We start from the raw sequence: 26,960 nt of genomic DNA, 5'->3' as shown, positions 1-26,960 counted from the left end.
TTTTTGAAATATTAAAGATTTATCTTTACTTATAATTGGTTATATATTAATGCCTTATAACACAGAAATGGTTACAGATATTAACATAGTTACTATTGAGGACTGATAGGAAGTCATACACGGACTTTCATATGACCTTTGACCTTGGGCGATCTTGAAGGGTCAAGCTCAAGGTCATCAGTGTCTAGAGTTCAACAAACTACTGGTTGGATTCATTTGAAATTGTATGCGCAGCTTCTCTGGGACAATGTCTACAAAGTTTGTTCACAGTTTAGAGAAATTTAGTTTTTTTTATTTTTGATGAACTTTTGAAATACATAAAATTTGACTTAACTTATAATGGGCCACATTTTGATCACTTCTACCATGGAAAAGTTTAGAGATACCAATATAGTTACTAGTGAGCACTGATAAGAAGTCATATATGGACTCCAGTGACAGTACCACCCATCAGGGGGGTCAGGGAGACGATACAATGCACCTCAGAGGAAAACAAATAGATACACAAACTCATGTTTTCCCTCTGCCATGAGGCTGCAGAATGAGTTAGAGTTGTAAGGTGTCTGTTTATCTATTTACTATTACTGACTGTATTTGACTGCATTAAGCTGCTCACACTGGAAAAGTGTGTATGTGTATGATGATGATGATGATGATGATGACGATGATGATGACGGTGATGACAATGATGATGATGATGATGACGGTGATAACAATGATGATGATGATGATGACGGTGATGACAATGACAGTGACGATGATGATGACGATGATGATGATGACGGTGATGACAATGGTGATGATGATGATGATGAGTGAAATGGCAATGTCTGCTTTTTTACCTCCGCCACGAGGTATTGTAATCACTTTGCTTTGTGTGTTTGTTTGTTTGTTTGTTCGTTAGCAACTTTACGGGAAAAGTATTCCAACCATCTTTCCCAAATTGTACCCACAGATAGGCCTAGGCCCTGGGACCAACCCATTAAATTTTGACCCAAGTAGGCCAAAGTTCAAGGTCACAGCAAGGTCACAAAATCTCAAATTTTCCTATCTCTCATCATTGAGCAATTTTCCAGAATTCATAAAAAATTCAAAACAACTCAGATTAGCCTCCAATTTGATCCACCCGTAGCTTAGAACAATATCTTGTATCTGGCACAAAATTATCCACATCCACTGTGGAATGTGGACTCTGTGGACATTTACATTTAACACTGAAAATCCCACTTACAATACATTTTTCATTAGAACTCAACAAATACTGGTTGGAATTGAATATAATTTGACATACACATGACTGGTACCAAGCTTCAACTTTTTCTGCTGTATGGAACAACCTGGAAACTGTTTAGTTTAAAAAGAAATAGTCGATCCATACATGCACACCGTTTGGGGTAGGTAGGTAGGTAGGTAGGTAGGTAGGAAGTTGTTTGTTTGTTTGTTTGTTTGTTTGTTTGTATGGATGGATGGATGGATGGATGGATAGATGGATAGATGGATAGATGGATAGATAGATAGATAGATAGATAGATAGATAGATAGATAGATAGATAGATAGATAGATAGATAGATAGATAGATAGATAGATAGATAGATAGATAGATAGATAGATGCATATGTGCGCTCATTAGAACTTAACTAACCTAACTAACCTAACGTTGGATCCGGACTTTTCCACAGAACTGTCCATTTGTTTGTTTTCCTGCAGGTTCTGACACATGGCTCCTGTTTACGCTCAGCAGGAGCACAGACAAAGACCCTCTGTTAGAGATGGATGATTCCAAAGAAAAGAACACATGAAACATCACAACAGAGAAAACAGCAGGTTTTTGGATATGAGCAAATATCAAAAGACGACCTTTTCCAGACGGTGTCTGAAGGAATAAAAGAGGGAGGGTGGGTTCACACAACGGAACATCTGCCACCTGCTAAAAACTCTGAAAAAACACTGAAACTTATGCATGTCAACAGAAATATATTCATTTTCATTAGTCACGCAAAGGAGTTTTGTCTTTTTTTGGAAAACAGACTAACCGGAATACTTTGTGTATGTAAGAGTCAATGAAAAATGATTGAAACTATGAAATTATTTACATTATCTTTACAGACTTCGTAACTAAAGTAACTAATGCTGGCACAAAGTGAAAATTAAACTTAACATGCTTTCAACGTCCGCCTCCCGGCTTCTATGCCTCTATTATACAGCAGACCTTACACGGACCCCTTATACGACCCCCAAAAAATGCCTCCATGTTTCCAGGTAGAGTGGGGACCAGAAGACAACTAAACGACAAGTGACGAGAAGTGACGGACCGTGAAGTGTCGTATGGTGCCGCTAGCTAGAATTGCTGGAGCGAAATAAATTGCCTGAGTATCAATCCGGTGTTGACAAAAGATGTAAACGAAGGGAATTTTATCCATAATTTTATACGCTTTAGTTAGTTTTGTAAGCACACAATACAGTTACAGTTAGTTATCGTTTTTTTCTTTTAATTATAGTTTTTATTTATTTCAGTTAACGAAAATGTGGAGAGTCTTTGCCCCAAGTGGAGGAGTTCAAGTATCTTGGGGACTTGTTCACGAGTGAGGGAAGGATGGAGCATGAGATTGACAGACGGATCGGTGGAGCGTCTGCAGTGATGTGGTCGTTGTATCGGTCAGTTGTGGTGAAGAAGGAGCTGAGCCGAGAGGCGAAGCTCTCGATTTACCGGTCAGTCTACGTTCCTACCCTCACCTATGGTCATGAGCTTTGGGTCAGGACCGAAAGGACAAGATCCCGGATACAAGCGGTCCAAATGAGTTTCCTCCGCAGGGTGGCTGGGCACACCCTTAGGGATAGGGTGAGGAGCTCAGTCAGCAGGGAGGAGCTCGGAGTAGAGCCGCTGCTCCTCCACATCCAGAGGGGCCAGCTGAGGTGGCTCGGGCATCTGTTTCGGATGCCTCCTGGACGCCTCCCTGGGGAGGTGTTCCGGGCATGTCCCACCAGGAGGAGACCTCAGGGAAGACCTAGAACACGTTGGAGAGACTATGTCTCTCGGCTGGCCTGGGAACGCCTCGGGGTCCCCCCGGAAGAGCTGGAGGAGGAGTCTGAGGAGAGGGAAGTCTGGGCATCCCTGCTTCGACTGTTGCCCCCGCGACCCGGCCCCGGATAAGTGGTGGATAATGGATGGATGGATGGATGGATGGATGGAAAATGTTTTTACAATTCTAGTTTTCGTCATTTCGTTAGTTTTCGTTAACGATAATAACCTTGCGGGGCCCTTAATAAAATTCAGCATCTTATCGATTCGTCGGAGGGGGGGGGGCATAACTAAAGTAACTAATGCTGGTGCAAAGCGAAAATTAAACTTACCATGCTTTCAACGTCCGCCTCCCGGCTTCTATACCTTTATTATACAGCGGATCTTACACGGACCCCTTATACGACCCCCAAAAAATGCTGGGCCCCATTAATTTGTCATGTCTACCCCCCCTTACCCCTGCCCCAGTATTTATGTAATAACACTTTCTCATACACCTTGAAAACATCAGCAAACCAGCACTACTGTCATTTGTTTTCCAATTAATCTTAAAATATTTTGCACATTTAATCTCTGAAGCAGATAATTTCTAAAAAATTGCAGACCAGTGTTCTACCGATCCAGTGAGAGCACGGGGAAAACACTCAAAATGCATAGTGCAGCTTTAGTCTTGAACAGTTTAATCTCTAAAACCCATCCCGGTATCCTCTTCTTCCACTCGGCTCTGGAGGCACCTGTCTGTTTTAAGGCAGATGCACCTCGACCGATCCATTTTCTGGGTGAAACGCTGATCCTCCTCCGCCCGAGTGAGCGGCCCGCGGTGCAATCAGACAGTTTGATACGCCACATTGTTACGGTCGGGTCTGAGAAGGCATTCGCCGCTGACGTCATTCTGATCGAACCTCTAATCCTTCGCTACTGAACTGTTCTGAAAGATTTATACATTTGGCTTTGAAGGCTACAGCCAAACCACTCATTACGTTGTAGTCATTAGTGCTGAAACTTCAGGGTTTATTCATACTGGTTTTTCATAGAGTGGGTTTTGACATAAACACTCCACCAGATTTAACCACACAGAACTACAGCGCTTAATGATTAAACTTAGACCAATGGAAAAAGTACTGACAGCTCAAATCAAGGTTGTGAGTATTTTATAGATTTTTTTTATATATGGCTTTTCCATTGCTCCCCACTTGATAATTAAGATTGAAAAATGACTCCTTATCTGTACATGTTGGCTTATACACTATATCAGGGGTGTCAAACTCATTTTCTTCTAGGGGCCACATTCAGCCCAGTTTAATCTGAAGTGGGCCGGTCCAGTAAAATAATAGCATGATAACTAATAAATAATGACAACTCCAACTTGTTTTAGTGCAAAAAATAACATTCAGTTATGCCAATATTTACATTTACAAACTATCCAAACAAAAAGGATGTGTATAACCTGAAAAAATGCAATTTATTAAGAAATATAAGTACAATTTTATCAATATTATGCCTCGACTTATCATTTATACGTATGCATTACAGAGCAGATCTACAAAGGCACAAAACATATAGCAACAGGCAGAATATTGTTAAAATGGCACTTAATTTACTTTAGACATTTCAGGTTGTTCATATTTGTTCAGGTAATTCACATTTTATTGTTAAAGGATAGTTTGTTAATGTAACCATTTTCATAATTTAATGCTTTTTGCACTAAATCAAAGGGAAAAATTGGTGTTATCATTATTTATAGGTTATTATGATATTATTTTTGAGTTTGATGCTTTAACTTGCACTTTACAAATTCATATCGCGGGCTGGATTGGAACCTTTGGCAGGCCGGTTTTGGCCCCCGGGCCGCGTGTTTGACACCTGTGCACTGTATGGACAAAAGTATGTGGACACGTTAAATTCAGGTGTTTCTTTTCTAACAGGGGTCTGGGATACAAAACAATAATGAAAAATGCCATAATATAGTTTTATATTAGGATAAATACCATTGCATTACATTGGTTAGTTTGGTTTAATTTTTATCTTTGCTTATAAAAATGCTTCAGAGATGGTTTTCATTTAATTTCAGTGAATGAATGAATAGAATAGAAAATGAATGAATGATTTATTTATTTTTTTTATCCATGACTATGATTGTAAATGTTCTTCCTCTAAATTTCTAAAACCTTTTTCATGCTCTGACTGTAAATAATAATTTTCTACCACAAACTAACCATCGACTTTCTTCACATCTCACTGAGGAAGAAAAATCTCCCATTAAACTTTAAGGAAATATTGATGTTTATAAACTATATGGACAAAAATATTTGGACACATCATGTCTACAGCTGTAAGATGTCCTGTTCATGCTGATTTGAGAGAAAAACATCAAAATTTTCTTCTACTTTAATGGGATATTTTTCTTCCTAAATGAGATGTGAAGAAAGTAGATGGTTGGTTGTAGAAAATTATTATTTACAGTCAGAGCATGAAAAATATTTTAGAAATTTAAAGGTAGAACAATGAAAATCATTGTCATGGATTCAAAATAAATAAATACATAAATGTTAAGAGAAATGGAGTGAAACCTATTTCGGAGGCATTTTGGAAGCAAAAATAAGAATTTAAACCAAATTAACCAATGCAATAATATTTATCCCAATATAAAACCACTTTATTTAATTAGTCCTTATTGTTTTGTATCCCAGACCCCTGTTAGAAAAGAAACACCTGAATTCAACATGTCCACATACTTTTGTCCATACAGTGTAGATTAAAAAAAAAAAGCTAAACTGCATGAATGATTCACAGTAAATTTGTGCTCCTACTTTATAGTTTCCATGAACTAGATGACTCATAACTTTACTGATCTTTCTATTTATTTATTTATTTACAGATTTATTTTAGTTTTATTGTTTGGACAGAGTTCACACAATGTCTTTGGCTCAGTTTTTGTTGAATTAAGTTGATTAAGTTGATCATCAAAACATATATGCACAAGGAAACGTTCATCACAATACCAAAAACATACAAACTAAAAGTCAAAAAAACATTGAAACATAATGAAATACAGTAAGGGAACAGTGGATGAATTCAGTTTTGAGAAAATAAAATGCATTTGACCTAAAAATGCACAGAACAACTGCATGAAAAACAGAAATTAAAGATTTTTTTTTTTTTTTTTTGTAATAATGCATGTTTTGGTAAAAGCAGGTTTATGCCAGTTCAGTTGTACAACACCTAAATATGATAACAATAACAAAATCATGTGTAACAGTACAAACAAAAAACACAGAAAAATGTCAAAACTTGACACATTTAATACGTATTAAGGGGAAAAAAGTGCAACTAAAACATGCAAAACCAACTCAAGAAATGCAAACTTTAAAAATGTTGCTGTCAAAATATACAAATGAAAGTGTATAGAGAAACTGCAAAAAAAATTAATACATTTAAAAAATATAGGAATATGTGTATACGGATTTTTGTTACGTAACACAAAAAAAGGCAAATGCACAAATGTTTTACTATTTTTTTCTTTTCTAACTATATCTATTGAACATTTTCAATAAACACGACAGACGTACCAATTCGTAACAGTCAATGCACAATCAAGAATGACATATCTGACTGTCAACACCCATTCCTTCCCACCCACCCAACCCACAGGCCAAAAAAAAAAAAAAAAAAAAAAAAAAATCAATCAATCAATCAATAAAAAATAAGGAAAAACATAAAAGAAAATCAGAAACGGAAACCATAAGTAATGATAAAGGAACTCAAATCGTAAAAGTAAAAATTTAGTACAGTACACAGAAATAAGAGAAGAAAGAAAAAGACTACACATAATTTCTCATTCCCTCTTTTCCTGTCCTTTCCCCTCTTTCTCAATGATGTTTAGTCATCTATATTCTGAGGCAAATTTAAAGAATTGAAATACCGTAAAAATGGATCCCAAGTGGTATGAAATAATTTAATTGAGCCTCTAAGAGAAAATCTCAACTTTTCAACCTTAACATTGTAAAGCTTTTTCTATTTTTTCAAACTCTCAAAAGTATAAATGTAAAGAGTAGAAATATAATAGAAATGAGCAAAAAAGGAAAGTAAAATTTGATAAAAGTGATCCTTCTATTTTCATTTTTCGCAGAGACAGATGCAACAGTTGGCAGAAAATACCAGCAGTTTCACATGGAGTAAACCCTGCTCTTTCAGGCGGCCGTGTTTTGAACCATAATTTGCAGAGCCAGATTGCACAGTCGACATTGTTGCTCCAGGCAGCGAGCGCCCTTTCCATCCCGACAACAGGCTGCTATCAAAGGCAGTCCGGGGGATGTCGTCGGAAAAATCTGAAACCTCTGTCTCCTACTTCCGCCGTCCCCGATGTGGAGACGATGACAAACCAAAGAGCGTTTGCTACCGACTCGCACGGTTTCAATCACGTCGCAGGAGTATCAAATGTCACCGATGCAACTGACGCCACACATCTCACAATCAAAGCCCCACTGAATACACAGAAAGTGGAAGAAAACGTGACCAACATGCAAACGGCGTGATTATGACCTTTCTACTGCGCTGAGGAGAAGGTTCAGCTGGTAGAGCGGGTCGTCCAATAACCGAAGGGTTGGCGGTTCGAATCCTGCTCTGTCCTAGTCAGTCTGTTGTGTCCTTGGGCAAGACACTTCACCCTCCCTGCCTCCAGTGCCACCCACACTGGTGCAAACTGGCAGCCATGCTTCTGTCAGCCTGCCCCAGTTTACCACCACCAGAGTGTAAATGTGAGAGCGAATGAATAATGGGTCAATAATGTAAAAGCACTTTGGGTGTCTAGAAGAGCACTATATAAATCCAATCCATTATTATTATTATTATTATTATTATTATTATTATTATTATTATTAAATGGTCTTTCATTCTGCAAAATGCACTGATTGGAGAAAAAAAACATGTTATAAATACTGAATACCGACCTAGGAATTTAAGCTCATTTAAAAAATTTTTTTAAAAAGTCTGGGCGTTTAATGTGTCAGATGGGTTTGCAGCAGAGGAAACAGTATTTTTTATATATATAAATACAGGGTGGAGAAGCAAAATTTACAATGAACATTTAGTTGTTTTTTCTCAGCAGGCACTACGTCAATTGTTTTGAACCCAAACATATACTGATGTCATAATCATACCTAACACTATTATCCATACCTTTTCAGAAACTTTTGCCCATATGAGTAATCAGGAAAGCAAACGTCAAAGAGTGTGTGATTTGCTGAATGCACTCGTCACACCAAAGGAGATTTCAAAAATAGTTGGAGTGTCCATAAAGACTGTTTATAATGGAAAGAAGAGAATGACTATGAGCAAAACTATTACCAGAAAGTCTGGAAGATACTATTAAAGAAGAATGGGAGAAGTTGTCACCCGAATATTTGAGGAACACTTGCGCAAGTTTCAGGAAGCGTGTGAAGGCAGTTATTGAGAAAGAAGGAGGACACATAGAATAAAAACATTTTCTATTATGTCCATTTTCTTGTGGCAAATAAATTCTCATGACTTTCAATAAACTAACTGGTCATACACTGTCTTTCAATCCCTGCCTCAAAATATTGTCAATTTTGCTTCCCCACCCTGTACACTCAAACAAACAAACACTAAATATGCACAAATCTGTGAAATCTTGAAGTTCACTAATCCTTAGGGCTGGGTAAAAAAAATCAATTTTGTTTTAATTTTGTGTAATTAATTAATAGTGGATGAGATCGATTTTTCAGAGCAGGACCAGGAGTATGTGGAAGCGCAGGCGGCTCTGTCTTGTGAACCCCTGTCGAACCCCTATCTTGGTCTCACTCGCGACGAGTCTGATGCAGAAAAAACACGGAGGAAGGGTGGGGAAAACCCCTCTGCTGGAGGTCCTCCCGGCTGCAAACTCGAACCCACAGTGTGAAGGAACTGGACACCCGGAGGTTCTCTGAGGCGAGTTGCGGAAGCCGGTTGTTCTTGGAATAATAACTTGGATCCATACTATCACCTATAGCTGAGTATGGAGTTAGTACAGCGACAATGTCTGACTGCTACACCCCCCCACGCTCCCCGACCAACAATCACGGAGCGCCCCCCCCCCCCAGTGAGTAGAAGCCTCCAGCCATAAAACACAATGAAAATGATGGAGAAGTCTGTTCTGAGCCACTGTAGAAACATGACAATGTTTCTGTCCTGTTCATTATTTCAGAGCACATTCAGCTCCTTCCTGCTGAAATGTCAGATTTATTTCCTTTCTAATATCAATATTGATCCCAGTATTGATGTGTTGCATGACTGCAGTAATCAAATAATCAGATTACAACTCAAAATTCCACTTTCATATCACTAAATTAATCTGAACCAATCAATTAATACTGAATCAAATCAATATTAGATTGAATCGAATCGTGATTAATCAATTCAGAACCTTAGGAATCAAAATCGAATCGATTATGGAAATTGGCCATGATACCCAGCCCTACTAATCCTATTGCTGTCTCTTTTCCATCGCCGTTACTTCCACAACTTTTGTGCTGCACAAACAAATTATGCACAGTGGAGTATGGACTTCTCTGATTGGTCCATGTGATGCACTTTTCCACCAACAGAAACACTTTCATGCAAGCACTTCCTGCTTGCAAGAAATTCCCTTAGAAGCCTGTTTTTACCGTCTCTACCTGCACCAAACATGCACCAAACGTAAGGACACTATTGCCAAAAAACTCTGTTTTATTGTGTCTCATAAGTTTGGTTTTATTTGTCCATTTGTACAATGGACTTCAGAGTATTAGTTTGATTTCTGCACTTTCAACACAAATTCAAACCGAAGATCAGCTACAAATGCATGTTCTGCCCTCATTGGAGCTAATAGAGTCACCTGATGCAATGGAAACAACGACACAACGCAATCAGTAGGAGAACGATTTATACCTGCAAGAGTTTGAGGAAATTGTGTTCATAAAATGTAATGAATAACGGCATAAATTGTAGAAATGTAGTGGAGTAGAAAGTACAGATAACTGCTGCAAAATGTAACAGAGTAAAATGAAAAGTATGTATTATTATGTTTTACTAAAGTACAGATATGTAAAAATTGACTTGAGTACAATAATGAAGTACAAATCCCACTGATCCAAGGTGGCTTTCATCGATGTCCGATAGCATTAAATGAAAAGTTCGCAGTTGGGCCTAAATAAGTGCCAAGAGGAACAAACAAAGGCGATGGAGTCTTGCAAATCTAGATCCGTCTAATGAGCTTAGGCACGATGGAAAGACTTTAGTCAAACAAACCTTAGCGCATTCCAAATACCAGTCTGTCAGGATTTACTCTCAACACTTGCCTCAAAAACTGGGCACGAGTTGAATTCTCTGTCAAAATACCGCTTTAGAAAATCAAAATAAAAGCTACTTTGTGCCGTGCAGATCTGACAAGACAGATCACAAATAAGACACGGATTGGAAGAGGCTGGGTGTTGTTTGGGGGGGGGGTACCAGAGCCAGACCTGAACCTGCTGCGCTGACATTAAGCGAAGGTTCTGGTCTGGGGTTTCTGGCAGACCGGCTGCGTACCGCTGATGGAATCCAGTTGTTCAAACACAGTGGCCATCTGTAGACTAGGAGGGGATAAAGCATTGTGTGCAGTGAAATGACGAGAATTGAAACCTTGGACTGAGTTGAAAACCTGAGTGAAATGCGCTGCCGAGCTGAATGTGAAGTGAAGGTGTTCACAGGGGGATGAACTCATTTCACCTTGAGAATGTTACAGAGTGCAGGTAAGGTTTTAACGCAGGCTGAAGTTCACAAGCTGCTTCATAGAAAGGCTGTAAAGAACTGGGAATAATGGCAGTTTTACTTTGGCTTTCTAAAGATCAAGATTGTTAAACATGTTCATCAGGAGCCGTGATGGAAAGCTTATAAATTTTATATTTTGATCGACCCTGTTTTAAGAGTACAGGACTAATAAAGAGACCCTCACAGTGTTAGGGCGAAGACACACCAACCCCACTGCCGATTAGGGATGTAACGATATGAAAATTTCTAGGGATGTACCGATACCACTTTTTTCCAGACAGAGTACGAGTACTTACATTTGAGTACTTGCAGATACCGAGTACCGATACTAGTACTTAATAATCCCATTCCAGTTCTTAGTTCCTTTTGTAAATGTGCTTTATTGTCGTTGTCATTAGTCTGACTGGAACAAAGTGCTGCTACTGACATTTAATGCGTTGGAATGAGCGTTTGTCAATTAATCCACCAGGGGGCGCCGCTCTGAATTAACCAGACTGGACAAATACCATGAAGAAGAGTAAAGTTTATTTGAGAAGACGAAGAAGAAAGTCAGTAATAACAAACATGGAGACGACAGAGGCAACACTAATGTGATACTAATATTGCAGCGTTTTCGATGGTAAGGTTTAACAGCTTAGCTTCAGCAGGAAGAGAAAAGAGATATGAGCGATAAGTTTGGTTTTCACTTCCACTGGCGGCGGTCCGCACCGCTCCGTACTCCCGCTGGTATTCTCCAACTGGGTACGCATCCACCAACACCTGGAAAACTGATGGAATGTACGCAGAGGACGGACAGAACGCTGCGTCTGTATCTGTCTGTCTTTAACGTTACTTGCAGTCAGCGTTACTTTTATCACCGTCATTTATTTTGAAAAATCTCCACACTCTTCCCACTCCACACACATTATTCCACCGCCGCGTACTTGCTGCACTGAACTGTGAATGTCACACGGCCGTAAGCAGTGTGGGGTCTATTTCTACAGCGTGGGGAAGCAAAATTTACAATATTTTGAGGCAGGGATTGAAAGACAGTGTATGACCAATTAGTTTATTGAAAGTCATGAGAATTTATTTGCCACAAGAAAATGGACATAATAGAAAATGTTTTTATTCTATGTGTCCTCCTTCTTTCTCAATAACTGCCTTCACACGCTTCCTGAAACTTGCGCAAGTTTTCCTCAAATATTCAGGTGACAACTTCTCCCATTCTTCTTTAATAGTATCTTCCAGACTTTCTGGTAATAGTTTTGCTCATAGTCATTCTCTTCTTTCCATTATAAACAGTCTTTATGGACACTCCAACTATTTTTGAAATCTCCTTTGGTGTGACGAGTGCATTCAGCAAATCCCACACTCTTTGACGTTTGCTTTCCTGATTACTCATATGGGCAAAAGTTTCTGAAAAGGTATGGATAATAGTGTTAGGTATGATTATGACATCAATATATGTTTGGTTTCAAAACAATTGACGTAGTGCCTGCTGAGAAAAAACAACTAAATGTTCATTGTAAATTTTGCTTCCCCACCCTGTATAATTAGTGTGTTTGTGTAGTGTGAGTCTGCGTGTAGTTGGGTTTTGTTTTGTGCGTCTGAAAAATGCTGCACTTTTACTGCTATTAACACAACATAATGTTTTGAGGGTAAATAAATGATTTAAAGATTAAATCAAGTCCTAATTGGTATAACTTAATAGTAAGTTAGTGGGTTATACCTAGTAGTTATCTTGTCATCAACAGAATTACAAGTTAAAGTGTGTACAATAAGTACACCAGCGTTTAAAATACACATGTAGTTGGTTGGTTGTAATTATTACAGCAGTGACAACAGCAGACGTCAGTTTATCTACGTTCTTTATCAAAATGTCACAGCCCAGACACTGAGACAACCCACTGCAAGAGTACTTTTACATTAAAAATACTTTATGGTAAATTCAAAAGTAAGTAGTTTGTACTTTTACTGAAGTAAGCTTGTTGATGTAGCACTTCTACTTTTACTTGAGTATATATTTTGCAGGATATGCGTACTTTTACTTAAGCATATATTTTGCAGGATATGTGTACTTGACCATATATTTTGCAGGATATGTGTACTTGAACATATATTTCGCAGGATTTGTGTACTTTTACCTGAGTATATATTTTGCAGGATATGCGTACTTTTACTTGAGTATATATTTTGCAGGATATGCGTACTTTTACTTAAGCATATATTTTGCAGGATATGTGTACTTTTACTTGACCATATATTTTGCAGGATATGTGTACTTGTACTTGAACATATATTTCGCAGGATTTGTGTACTTTTACTCCAGTATATATTTTGCAGGATATGTGTACTTTTACTTGAGTATATATTTTGCAGGATATGCGTACTTTTACTTGAGCATATATTTTGCAGCATATGTGTACTTTTACTTAAGCATATATTTTGCAGGATATGTGTACTTTTACTTGAGCATATATTTTGCAGGGTATGTGTACTTTTACTTGAGTATATATTTTGCAGGATATGTGTACTTTTACTTGAGCATATATTTTGCAGGATATGTGTACTTTTACTTGAGCATATATTTTGCAGGATATGTGTACTTTTACTTGAGCATATATTTTGCAGGATATGTGTACTTGTACTTGAACATATATTTTGCAGGATTTGTGTACTTTTACTTGAGCATATATTTTGCAGGATATGTGTACTTTTACTCGAGCATATATTTTGCAGGATATGTGTACTTTTATTTGACCATATATTTTGCAGGATATGTGTACTTGTACTTGAACATATATTTCGCAGGATTTCTGTACTTTTACTCCAGTATATATTTTGCAGGATATGTGTACTTTTACTTGAGCATATATTTTGCAGGATATGTGTACTTTTACTTGAGCATATATTTTGCAGGATATGTGTACTTTTACTTGAGCATATATTTTGCAGGATATGCGTACTTTTACTCGAGCATATATTTTGCAGGATATGTGTACTTTTACTCGAGCATATATTTTGCAGGATATGTGTACTTTTACTTGACCATATATTTTGCAGGATATGTGTACTTGTACTTGAACATATATTTCGCAGGATTTGTGTACTTTTACTCCAGTATATATTTTGCAGGATATGTGTACTTTTACTTGAGCATATATTTTGCAGGATATGCGTACTTTTACTTGAGCATATATTTTGCAGGATATGTGTACTTTTACTCAAGCATATATTTTGCAGGATATGTGTACTTTTACTTGAGCATATATTTTGCAGGATATGCGTACTTTTACTTGAGCATATATTTTGCAGGATATGTGTACTTTTACTCGAGCATATATTTTGCAGGATATGTGTACTTTTACTTGACCATATATTTTGCAGGATATGTGTACTTGTACTTGAACATATATTTCGCAGGATTTGTGTACTTTTACTCCAGTATATATTTTGCAGGATATGTGTACTTTTACTTGAGCATATATTTTGCAGGATATGTGTACTTTTACTTGAGCATATATTTTGCAGGATATGCGTACTTTTACTTGAGTTTATATTTCGCAGGATATGTGTACTTTTACTTGAGTATATATTTTGCAGGATATGTGTACTTTTACTTACGCATATATTTTGCAGGATATGTGTACTTTTACTTGAGTATATATTTTGCAGGATATGTGTACTTTTACTCGGGTATATATTTTGCAGGATATGTGTACTTTTACTTGAGCATATATTTTGCAGGATATGCGTACTTTTACTCCAGTATATATTTTGCAGGATATGTGTACTTTTACTCGGGTATATATTTTGCAGGATATGCGTACTTTTACTCCAGTATATATTTTGCAGGATATGTGTACTTTTACTCGGGTATATATTTTGCAGGATTTGTGTACTTTTACTTGAGTATATATTTTGCAGGATATGTGTACTTTTACTTACGCATATATTTTGCAGGATATGTGTACTTTTACTTGAGTATATATTTTGCAGGATATGTGTACTTTTACTCGGATATATATTTTGCAGGATATGTGTACTTTTACTTGAGCATATATTTTGCAGGATTTGTGTACTTTTACTCGAGTATATATTTTGCAGGATATGTGTACTTGTACTTGAGTACCATACTCCAGTACTTCCTCCACCGCTGGCTGTCGGACATCGATGACAGCCTCCTTGGATGACTATCAGGCGGGTAAAGCTCTGGAAAACGAGGTGTTTTTCCACTGCAGCCCATCGCAGAAGGAAAACTCGCACTTCCTGTACTAGAATGTAATTCTCCTCTGTAAATGGGACAATCTGCAAGTCAGCTTTGCAAAATCCCCACCTGTACAAAGCGGGAATGTTATTTGAGAGAAAAAGCCTGAGTGTGACTTCCCATCAAAATATTTTCAAAGTAGGTAAGCCATAAAATTGCGGTCGCTGGTGTTGAAAGCTTTGTCCCACAGTCTGCAGGTGGAATTTACATATATTAAGTCTGGAAAACAAGTGAGATTCACGGCTGACTCTTGCAAAAAAAAAAAACCTCCACTCTGTCATTCGTTTTTTTTCTTTCTCTTTCTCCCTCTTTTCTCTATCACACAGGCAGCTCTGCTTGTTCCTGGTTGCTCATGTGTGGCAGCAGAAGTGGATGGAAAACATATTGCTCCATCAATCACGTCCCATTCTTCGCAGCACACTCACAACCGCCAAGTTGCCCGAGACCGAGGCCACGTTCAGTCAGTGCTTGTGTAAAAATGCAAAGATGACAAATATTCTCCGGTACAGATGCACTGATACTCCTCTGTCAAACTGCACCTATTCCAATAATGTGATCCTTTTCAGATGATCCCCCCCCAGCCCCCCCCACTTCCCTCATCTCCTTGCCGGTCCCTGACTGACACTGTGTTGACAGTATCTTAATACACAGAGCGCAGAGTGTGTTCTTTTGTTCAAACAAAGCCTGCTTCTCCCTTGTGTTATGCCAATAGATCAAATGAAAAGATACAGGGAGAAAAAGGAGGAACGTGTCGGTTTTCATCAACGTCTGCCTGATGTATTCAAGATTTTTTGTCTTTTATGTCTTTGTTGCCGCAGACGAAAGCCTAGCGAGCGCTGCCGTGTCGGATCTAGCGGTGCTGCAGAGACTTCCCCTTTCTTTCTTTCTTCCTCTCGACTTGACTCGGCTGTCTGTTTTGAGTGATGCGCACACACAGTTTGGCTTCAGCCCCACTTGTGGCCCACGGGCACCGCAGACGTCGCCCATTTGTACTCCGCAAAAGCGCTCGGTTTGAGAGTTAAGGCCAAGTTTGAAGGGAAGGCAACACTTACTCGTTTTTCTCCAGAGCCAGGAGCAGCTGTTCACCTTCCACTTCAATCAGGAGCTTCAGTGACACGGGGTGACTCTAAAACGACAGCAGACAGTAACAGGGGATGAGCGGAGGTCACAGAAGGACAACCAGTCTTCACTCAAATACAGGAACAGACACAGAAAATACAGTACAGTCGACTTTTTTACTCAAGTCTTGTTTTTTTACTCTGACGTGAACATTTCTCCAGGCTGTTGCACTGCGAAGCTACGGAACCTCACATCATTTCATTCCTGGATTCAGACTCTCTACACCAGGGGTCTCGGACTAATTTTCTTTCAGGTTCCACATTCAGCCCGATTTGATCTCAAGTGGGTCAGACCAATAAAATAATAGCATAATAACCTATAAATAAAGACAATTCCAAATTTTTGTCGTTGTTTTAGTGCAAAAAAAACCAAAAACAACTCTATTAAATTATGCAAATACTTACTTTTATAAACTATCCAAACAAAAAAGATGTCAATAAGCTGAAAAAAATGAAATGAGCGGGGGGGTGGGGTGGGGGGGGGTGGGGGTGTAGCAGTCAGACATTGTCGCTGTACTAACTCCATACTCAGCTATAGGTGATAGTATGGATCCAAGTTATTATTCCAAGAACAACCGGCTTCCGCAACTCGCCTCAGAGAACCTCCGGGTGTCCAGTTCCTTCACACTGTGGGTTCGAGTTTGTAGCCGGGAGGACCTCCAGCAGAGGGGTTTTCCCCACCCTTCCTCCGTGTTTTTTCTGCATCAGACCCGTCACGAGCGAGACCAAGATAGGGGTTCGACAGGGGTTCACAAGACAGAGCCGCCTGCGCTTCCACATACTCCTGGTCCTGCTCTGAAAAATCGATCTCATCCACTATTAATTAATTACACAAAATTAAAACAAAATCGATTTTTTTACCCAGCCCTAAGGATTAGTGAACTTCAAGATTTCACAGATTTGTGCATATTTAGTGTTTGTTTGAGTGTACAGGGTGGGGAAGCAAAATTTACAATATTTTGAGGCAGGGATTGAAAGACAGTGTAGGACCAGTTAGTTTATTGAAAGTCATGAGAATTTAATTTTCTTTTAGGTTCCACATTCAGCCCGATTTGATCTCAAGTGGGTCAGACCAATAAAATAATAGCATAATAACCTATAAATAAAGACAATTCCAAATTTTTGTCGTTGTTTTAGTGCAAAAAAAAACAAAAAAAAAACAACTCTATTAAATTACGAAAATACTTACTTTTATAAACTATCCAAACAAAAAAGATGTAAATAAGCTGAAAAAAAAATGAAATTTCTTAAGAAAAAAAAGTGCAATTTTAACAATATTCTGCCTCAGCTTTTCATTTCTACATGTGCATTCTGGATCGGATCTACAAAGACACTAAACACTGAACATCAGGCAGAAAAGAGTTAAAATTGTGCTTAATTTTCTTTAGACATTTCAGGTTGTTCATATTTGTTCAGGTTATTCACATTTTATTGTTACAGGATAGTTTGCAAATGTTAAAATATTTTCATAATTTAATGTTATATTTTGCACTAAAACAAAGACAAAATTTGAAGTTGGAAAAAAGCAGTTAAGGTATGGAAATAAATATTGAAATAATCTGTCTGTTTACCATCTTTCTGCGTAAATATCTCATGTTACAATGTGGACACCTGTGGCTTATAATCAGGTGCAGCCTATACAGGGTGGGGAAGCAAAATTGACAATATTTTGAGGCAGGGATTGAAAGACAGTGTATGACCAGTTAGTTTATTGAAAGTCATGAGAATTTATTTGCCACAAGAAAATGGACATAATAGAAAATGTTTTTATTCTATGTGTCCTCCTTCTTTCTCAATAACTGCCTTCACACGCTTCCTGAAACTTGCGCAAGTGTTCCTCAAATATTCAGGTGACAACTTCTCCCATTCTTCTTTAATAGTATCTTCCAGACTTTCTGGTAATAGTTTTGCTCATAGTCATTCTCTTCTTTCCATTATAAACAGTCTTTATGGACACTCCAACTATTTTTGAAATCTCCTTTGGTGTGACGAGTGCATTCAGCAAATCACACACTCTTTGACGTTTGCTTTCCTGATTACTCATATGGGCAAAAGTTTCTGAAAAGGTATGGATAATAGTGTTAGGTATGATTATGACATCAATATATGTTTGGTTTCAAAACAATTGACGTTGTGCCTGCTGAGAAAAAACAACTAAATGTTCATTGTAAATTTTGCTTCCCCACCCTGTATATGTACAAATACTTTTTCCTTTTAAAATTTGGTGGGTGCGGCTTATATTCAGTTGCGGCTTATATTCAGGTGCACGCTATAGTCCGGAAAATACGGTAAATAGATGCAAAAGTAATTACAATGCATAAAAAATGAAGAGGTGCAGTACAAAGTAAAATGACGAGTAAAAGTTATGGCCAGTGTAGGAGCATTAGATTCCACGTTTTACATCTAATGACAGTTTTTCCACTGACAGTATCAGCTCAACGTACCTCGATTTTTCTGTTTTTGGCTCAGTTTTTGCACTTGCAGATGTTAGCACTAGCATTGTCACTTGAATTTTTTTTGTTTTCCCAGCTCCCAGTTGAAGCAGGTATAGAGTTTGCATGTTCAACGTGTGCCTATCTGGGCTAAAATTTCCCCTCGTGCCCTTGAGCAGGCTACTGTCTTAGATCTGGAATTGAACATTTCCTGCTGGCTTATCTTGGCATTCTGCGTAGAAACATGATGATACACATCCTTATTGACATTCCGATCAACCACGTTGTGTTCTGCATGATTCTACCTCATGTTTAGTGTGGCTTCACCTCATGAAAACCTCAGCAAAGACGATACTAGAAATAAATATTGAAATAATCTGTCTGTTTACCATCTTTCTGTGTAAATATCTCATGTTACAACATGGACACCTGCGGCTAATAATCAGGTGGGGCCTATATATGTACAAATATTTTTTTCCTTTTAAAATTTGGTGGGTGCGGCTTATATTCAGGTGCACTCTATAGTCCGGAAAATACGGTAAATAGACGCAAAAGTAATTACAATGCATAAAAAATGAAGAGGTGCAGTACAAAGTAAAATGAAGCTTAATAGTTATGGCCAGTGTAGGAGCATTAGTCTTACATCTAATGACAGTTTTTCCACTGACAGTATCAGCTCAACGTACCTCGATTTTTCTGTTTTTGGCTCAGTTTTTGCACTTGCAGTTGTTAGCACTAGCATTGTCACTTGAATTTTTGTTTTCCCAGCTCCCAGTTGAAGCAGGTATAGAGTTTGCATGTTCAACGTGTGCCTATCTGGGCTAAAATTTCCCCTCGTGCCCTTGAGCAGGCTACTGTCTTAGATCTGGAATTGAACATTTCCTGCTAGCTTATCTTGGCATTCTGCGTAGAAACATGATGACATACATGCTTATTGACATTCCGATCAACCACATTGTGTTCTGCATGATTCTACCTCATGTTTAGTGTGGCTTCACCTCATGAAAACCTCAGCAAAGACGATCCTAGAAATGCTATCTGATGATTCCTAACAGTCCCAGAGTTGAAATGAGTTGAGATGACACCATCAGTGCACCATCAGCATGAGAAACCGAACCCTCACGTCAAGAGCCAAAACCAAAAACAGTCCTCAAAGCGTTTGTTCTGCGTCTGATCCAGTTTTCTTCTGCCACCCAGAGCTGTGACAAAACATCCTGGATGAGTGTTTTCAATTGATGGGAGCAATAGGAAATCCTTATGAAGCTATTTTGTCTCTTAGAACAAGAGCTGAGAGGATTAGCTTTATGTTTCTATTCCATTTGACATTAATCCCACAGAAAGCCACAAGCCTTCATAGCCTTGATTTACAACTCTGTGTGAGACTGTGTGTCTCTGTTAGAGTCAGATGAAGTGGCAGAGGATCGTACATCAATGCCGTCGCTCTCGCTGTGAAACCAAAACGGCGGCACATGCACACATCCACCACCTTTATTACAGAGAAAAAGACACTAAAAGGAAACTGTAACTCCATTATATATTGTTTTAGTTTGCCTGACCTTGCCTAAGGACTGGTTTTCAAACTACCCATGTTCTTACTATTAATGTTTTTACTCTGGATTTTATTATTGCTTCTGTCATATACTTGATCTTAGAACTACTTGTTTTTTGGGGTTTTTTTATCCTTGGCATATAAAATGAAGGAATGTTTTTTAGGAATGGAATGACTCCCATCTTTTTAAATTAACTCGCATTAATTAATTGCATTTATTCTATTTATTTTTACCTTGGAGGGGAAGGTGTAATATATAGATTAGGTGAAATACAGGGTGACACAAAAAAACGGGAACTTTTTAACAATCCAATAAAACCAAGAGTGATGGAAGAAAAATATTTTATTCATAGTAATTGAAACCTTAAAACATGCCATTTAAGAAACAATGATGGAATTTTCATTTTTTTTAAATTACAGGGTGAACCAAAAAAACGGGAATTTTTGAAGTGCGTATTGGCAGACATGAGCAAGTGGCAGCACTGCGAGACAGTGACCTTGAGCAAGTAAACACACCCCCATTTTAGTAACCATTGGCGGCTGTGCGAGAATTGTTCGGTAACCGTGTGATCTCAAGATTCGGTAACGTTCCCTGGCCCCCTAGATCGCCAGATTTGTCCGTTTGTGATTTTTTCTTGTGGGGCTACCTCAAGAGTAAAGTGTACACGACTCGACCAAGAACTCTGGATGAGTTAAAACAGAGAATTCAGGATGAAATTCACAGTATCCCAGCTGAGATGTTGCAGCGGTCAATGAGGAATCTCAACAGCAGATTTCAAGAATGCATTCGTACAGGAGGACGCCATCTACAGGAAGTCATTTTTAAAAAATGAAAATTCCATCATTGTTTCTTAAATGGCATGTTTTAAGGTTTCAGTTACTATGAATGAAATATTTTTCTTCCATCACTCTTGGTTTTATTGGATTGTTAAAAAGTTCCCTTTTTTTGTGTCACCCTGTACAAGAACAGATTTACAAAAATGGATTTACAAGAGCAAAAACAAAAGCAAAGAAAAAACTATATTGGGCAACGTTGAGATACATCCAAAATAGATCTAAAATGGCATGTTTTAATAACAATATATCATGTTTTGGCATATTTTTCTTCCATCACTCTTGGTTTTATTGGATTGATAAAAAGTTCCCGTTTTGTTGTGTCACCCTGTACACCTTACGCTATAATTGTCCCAATTATTTTGTCGGGCTCTAAACCTGATGTTGATGGGCAACCAGCTGCACATCAACGCAGGGGCACTACCAATTGTGGACCCCATGAAAGCTGAAGATTGTGGACTCTTTCATATACAGGGGTTGGACAAAATAATGGAAACACCTTCACCTCAAGATGATAATGCCCCAATCCATACAGCTAGAATTGTTAAAGAATGACATGAGGAACATTCTAATGAAGTTGAGCATCTCGTATGGCCGGCACAGTCCCCAGACCTCAACATTATTGAGCATTTATGGTCAGTTTTACAGATTCAAGTAAGATGTCGATTTCCACCGCCATCGTCTCTAAAAGAGTTGGAGGGTATTCTAACTGAAGAATGGCTTAAAATTCCTTTGGAAACAATTCACAAGTTGTATGAATCAATACCTCGGAGAATTGAGGCTGTAATTGCCGCAAAAGGCGGACCTACACCATATTAAATTATATTTTGTTGATTTTTTAAGGTGTTTCCATTATTTTGTCCAACCCCTGTAATTCAGTACCTTGTCGATCTGTCCACACATAACATCACTTGCGCTAGCGTGAAAATGAAACTGAAACTTAACATGCTTTCAACGTCCGATTCTTGACGTCTATGTCTCTCTTATACAGCAGATCTTACAGGACAACTTCTAACCCGTATCCACTGGACCCCCTCCACTGCTGAATTTGTCATGTTTACCCCCCCACTTATCAGCGCCCCAGCATCAACGCATCCACACTCAGAGTTCAATGTGGGTCAGCTGGTAAAGAGGTGCTGCTCTGGGTTCAGTCATCCAGCACCCACCATGGAGAAGAATGTCTAGTGGATCATAAGGAGAAACGGAAGCTGAACACTTAAGGTTTGAGGCTGTAACACTGGGAATAACTGACGGTTCTTTTCCTTTCACACAGCTTCGTATACGCAAGCCTGAACGTTATATTTATGTTTACAGCTCTCCCATTTACAACTTTATGGAGTCCACTGCATGTTGGAGTCTGTTTTCAAGGCTGGAAGGTATTCAAATGAACACTAAATACCACCTTCAGTTTATTTGATGTGGTTTTGTTTTGTTGTTTCGGCTAATGATATCCCAAAGAAACCTTGTGGCACCTTGTGTGTTTGGTTAAGCCAAAACAAATTAATTCTCGCATGATTTGACTAAATAATAAAAACCTGGAAACTCAAGCTGTGTTTTTAAGTCCGCCTGGAAGCCGGCGGTATTGTTTGTTTTTTTTTTTGTTTTTTTTTTACTAAAGTCTGGGATTACAACACCACACAGAGCCAAGGATCCAAGATTTCAAACATCTCATTAAAGTTCCAATGGGTCGTGCAGCATTTCGTTCTTTTTATGATGCATTCACTATGAAGTTTTACGTCTGAAATGCACTGAACTGAACTTCTTAAGAAGAGGAAGTGGTGTATTTGACTATGAATGTGGAACATAAACAGGAAACTGTTGGTATGATGTCTGGAATCAATTCTTTAAAAAAGCCTATATCAATTTGGTTTACCCCCAGGTGGTTTTTATCTATGAATTAGACACTACATTACAAAACACACTGACTGGAACAGTATTAGGAGGGATAATAGTTTTGGATTTTTCATTATAGTTTAGTTTTATTTAGTTTTGACTTTTTTTTTTCTCCAATTCAGTTAGTTTTAATTCGTTTTTGGAGCAGGTTTGCTAGTTTTTATTAGTTTAAATTTTTTTTCTAAATGCTTAGTTTTAGTTTAGTTTTAGTTTCGTTGTATCTTTTCACTTCCTTGCCGTCGTATTCAAATAAATTCCAGACAGGACTCTGCTGCTTTCTCCCAACTTTAGTCTCCATGTTTCCAGGTAGAATGGGGACCAGAAGACGACTGGAAACCACAAGTAACGAGACGTGACGGACCATCAAGTGCCGTATGGGGCCGCGAGCTAAAATTGCTCGAGCGAAATAAATCGATTTCGTATCAATCTGACATTGACAAAGACGAAAACTAAGGGAATTTTAGCCGTAATTTTTATATGTTTTGGTTAGTTTTGTAAACACACAATACAGTTTCAGTTAGTGATCGTTTTTTTCTTTTAATTATAGTTTTTGTTTATTTCAGTTAATGACAATGTTATTTCAATTCTAGTTTTTGTCATTTCGTTAGTTTTCGTTAACAATAATATCCTTGCTAAGACTGAAACACTTTTTTTTTAACCTTCTGTTTATTGGTTTTTCAATCATTTTTTCTCTCCCATCTCTTCCAATTTCACGTCTATGAAATCAATTTCATTTCAATTTACTTCAAACTTGGCGCATACAGGGTGGGGAAGAAAAATTTACAATGAACATTTAGTTGTTTTTTCTCAGCAGGCACAACGTCAATTGTTTGAAACCAAACATATATTGATGTCATAATCATACCTAACACTATTATCCATACCTTTTCAGAAACTTTTGCCCATATGAGTAATCAGGAAAGCAAACGTCAAAGAGTGTGTGATTTGCTGAATGCACTCGTCACACCAAAGGAGATTTCAAAAATAGTTGGAGTGTCCATAAAGACTGTTTATAATGGAAAGAAGAGAATGACTATGAGCAAAACTATTACCAGAAAGTCTGGAAGATACTATTAAAGAAGAATGGGAGAAGTTGTCACCTGAATATTTGAGGAACACTTGCGCAAGTTTCAGGAAGCGTGTGAAGGCAGTTATTGAGAAAGAAGGAGGACACATAGAATAAAAACATTTTCTATTATGTCCATTTTCTTGTGGCAAATAAATTCTCATGACTTTCAATAAACTAACTGGTCATACACTGTCTTTCAATCCCTGCCTCAAAATATTGTCAATTTTGCTTCCCCACCCTGTATAGGCTGCACCTGATTATAAGCCACAGGTGTCCACATTGTAACATGAGATATTTACACAGAAAGATGGTAAACAGACAGATTATTTCAATATTTATTTCCATACCTTAACTGCTTTTTTCCAACTTCAAATTTTGTCTTTGTTTCAGTGCAAAATATAACATTAAATTATGAAAATATTTTAACATTTACAAACTATCCTGTAACAATAAAATGTGAATAACCTGAACAAATATGAACAACCTGAAATGTCTAAAGAAAATTAAGCACAATTTTAACTCTTTTCTGCCTGATGTTCAGTGTTTAGTGTCTTTGTAGATCTGATCCAGAATGCACATGTAGAAATGAAAAGTTGAGGCAGAATATTGTTAAAATTGCACTTTTTTTTCTTAAGAAATTTCATGTTTTTCAGCTTATTGACATCTTTTTTGTTTGGATAGTTTATAAAAGTAAGTATTTTCGTAATTTAATAGAGTTGTTGTTTTGTTTTTTTTGCACTAAAACAACGACAAAAATTTGGAATTGTCTTTATTTATAGGTTATTATGCTATTATTTTATTGGTCTGACCCACTTGAGATCAAATCCGGCTGAATGTGGAACCTGAAAGAAGATTAAATTCTCATGACTTTCAATAAACTAATTGGTCATACACTGTCTTTCAATCCCTGCCTCAAAATATTGTAAATTTTGCTTCCCCACCCTGTATAAAAAAAAAAAAAAAAAAAGAAAAAAAAAAGAACATAGTTCCGACATATGATACAAAAGTCCATCACAGACAAACAACAAGCGGAAAAAATCCCCCCCTCCCCTGGCACACATCCCCTCAAATCACAGGAAAGATAAAAAATAAACAAATAAATAAACAATATATAAAATACAAAATAGAAGTACAAAATTTCCACTTTAAATATTACGGGAAAAAAAAAACAAAAAAAAAACAACTGTATATCAAAATACTCAGTCAAGAGAAACATGACAGATTGCACTATTCACATAGATCAGAAAAGGAGTCCATGTCTTTTCAAAAGTGTTCGACTGCAACACATTTTATACATGGATTCCACAAACTTGTCACAAAGAAACATCATGTGTCAAATATTTACAAAAAGCTAACGACAGACACATCAGATAACACTTTGCATATTAAGAGTCAGTGGGAGTTGGAGCTCAGTACACTTGGGACAATATATGTTCTGAATGTCATTAGTGTCATAGGGGTTTGTGAGCCATATTTGGAAGGAACTGGATTGGAAGGTAAAGATGAGATTCTTTAAGACTACTGTACAGACCAGTGTTTTTAAAAATAACAGCAATAACAAATGTTGGAGGAACTGTGGGATGGTTGGGGGTCATAATCACATATTCTGGGATTGCCCCAAATTAAAAATGTATTTACAGATTGCCAGTGACCCAGAATAGATCTGATTACATTTTGGGAACAGTAGGTCAAAGTTAAAAGTTTTTATGAATTTTTAATTCTTATCTTTTTTTTCCCATTTACTTATAATGGGCGAAATTTCAAATGTCTGTAGCAGCAAAACTATTGGTTGAATTCATACCAAATTGGGTTTATAGATTGCCAGTGACCCAGAATAGATGTGGTTACATTTTGGGAGACGTAGGTCAAAGTTTCAATGTTTTCTGGCTTTTTTTTTTTTTTTTTTTTTTTTTTTTTTTCCCATTCACTTATAATTGGCATAATTTCACAAGTCTGTAGCAGCAAAACTATTGGTTGAATTCATACCAAATTTGGTTCACAGATTGCCAGTGACCTTTAATAGATGTGATTACATTTCGGGAAAAGTAGGTCAAAGTTCAAATTTTTTATGAATTTAAAAAAAAAAAATTCCCATTTACTTATAATGGGCGAAAATTCAAATGTCTGTAGCAGCAAAACTATTCGTTGAATTCATACCAAACTGGGTTTATAGATTGCCAGCGATCCAAAATAGATGCCATTATATTTTGGAAAACGTAGGTCAAAGTTTACATTTTTTCTGCATTTTTTTTTTTTACTTTTTTTTCCCCATTCACTTGTAATGAGCGTAATTTCACATGTCTGTAGCAGCAAAACTATTGGTTGAATTCATTACAAATTTGGTTTACAGATTGCCAGTGACCCAGAATAGATGTGGTTACATTTTGGGAAATCCGTCATTTAATTCAAAATAACATTTGCTTCATTTCACTAGTCTGTTGCATCATATTCTTACTTTAATTTATTGCATTAGAATAAAATAACAGGTTTTCCCATGATAATGGTGGTGAAAATAACTCCCATGATACCACACTACTTAATTATTATTTAAAAATGATTACCCCACCCCCCCAAAGGGGAAGCAAAGGGTATTGTTTTTGGTTCGGTTTGTTTCTTTGTTTCTTGTTTTGTTAACACTAGCAGCAAAACTATTGGTTTACTTTTTTTTTTCCCCATTTACTTATAATGGACGGAATTTCACATGTCTGTAGCAGCAAAACTATTGGTTGAATTCACACCAAATTTGGTTCACAGATTGCCAGTGACCCAGAATAGATGTGATTACATTTCAGGAAAAGTAGGTCAAAGTTCAATTTTTTTTTAATGAATTTTTAAAATCTTTTTTTCCCATTTACTTACAATGGGCGAAATTTCTAATGTCTGTAGCGGCAAAAAAAAAAAAAAAAACTACTGGTTGAATTAATACCAAATTGGGTTTATAGGTTGCCAGTGACCCAGAACAGATGTGATTATATTATATTAAAAGTAGGTCAAAGTTCAAATTTTTTATG

General features: G+C 37.3%; 1 protein-coding gene across 1 annotated transcript in view; it reads right to left on the bottom strand.

Annotated features, from left to right (window-relative positions):
• The window catches only part of adam12a (ADAM metallopeptidase domain 12a), a 505,639-nt gene that overhangs the window by 330,520 nt on the left and 148,159 nt on the right, over positions 1-26,960 (bottom strand). The window contains exon 3 of the mRNA XM_030122462.1: positions 16,107-16,180. Coding sequence (XP_029978322.1) covers positions 16,107-16,180 — 74 coding nt within the window. The remainder of the gene's footprint in view (positions 1-16,106; positions 16,181-26,960) is intronic.

This window comes from Sphaeramia orbicularis, chromosome 19 (genome assembly GCF_902148855.1).
Source record: "Sphaeramia orbicularis chromosome 19, fSphaOr1.1, whole genome shotgun sequence".
In the NCBI taxonomy this organism is placed as follows: Eukaryota; Metazoa; Chordata; class Actinopteri; order Kurtiformes; family Apogonidae; genus Sphaeramia; species Sphaeramia orbicularis.
Note: the sequence above shows the minus strand (reverse complement) of the source record. Positions and strands in the feature narration are given on the sequence as shown.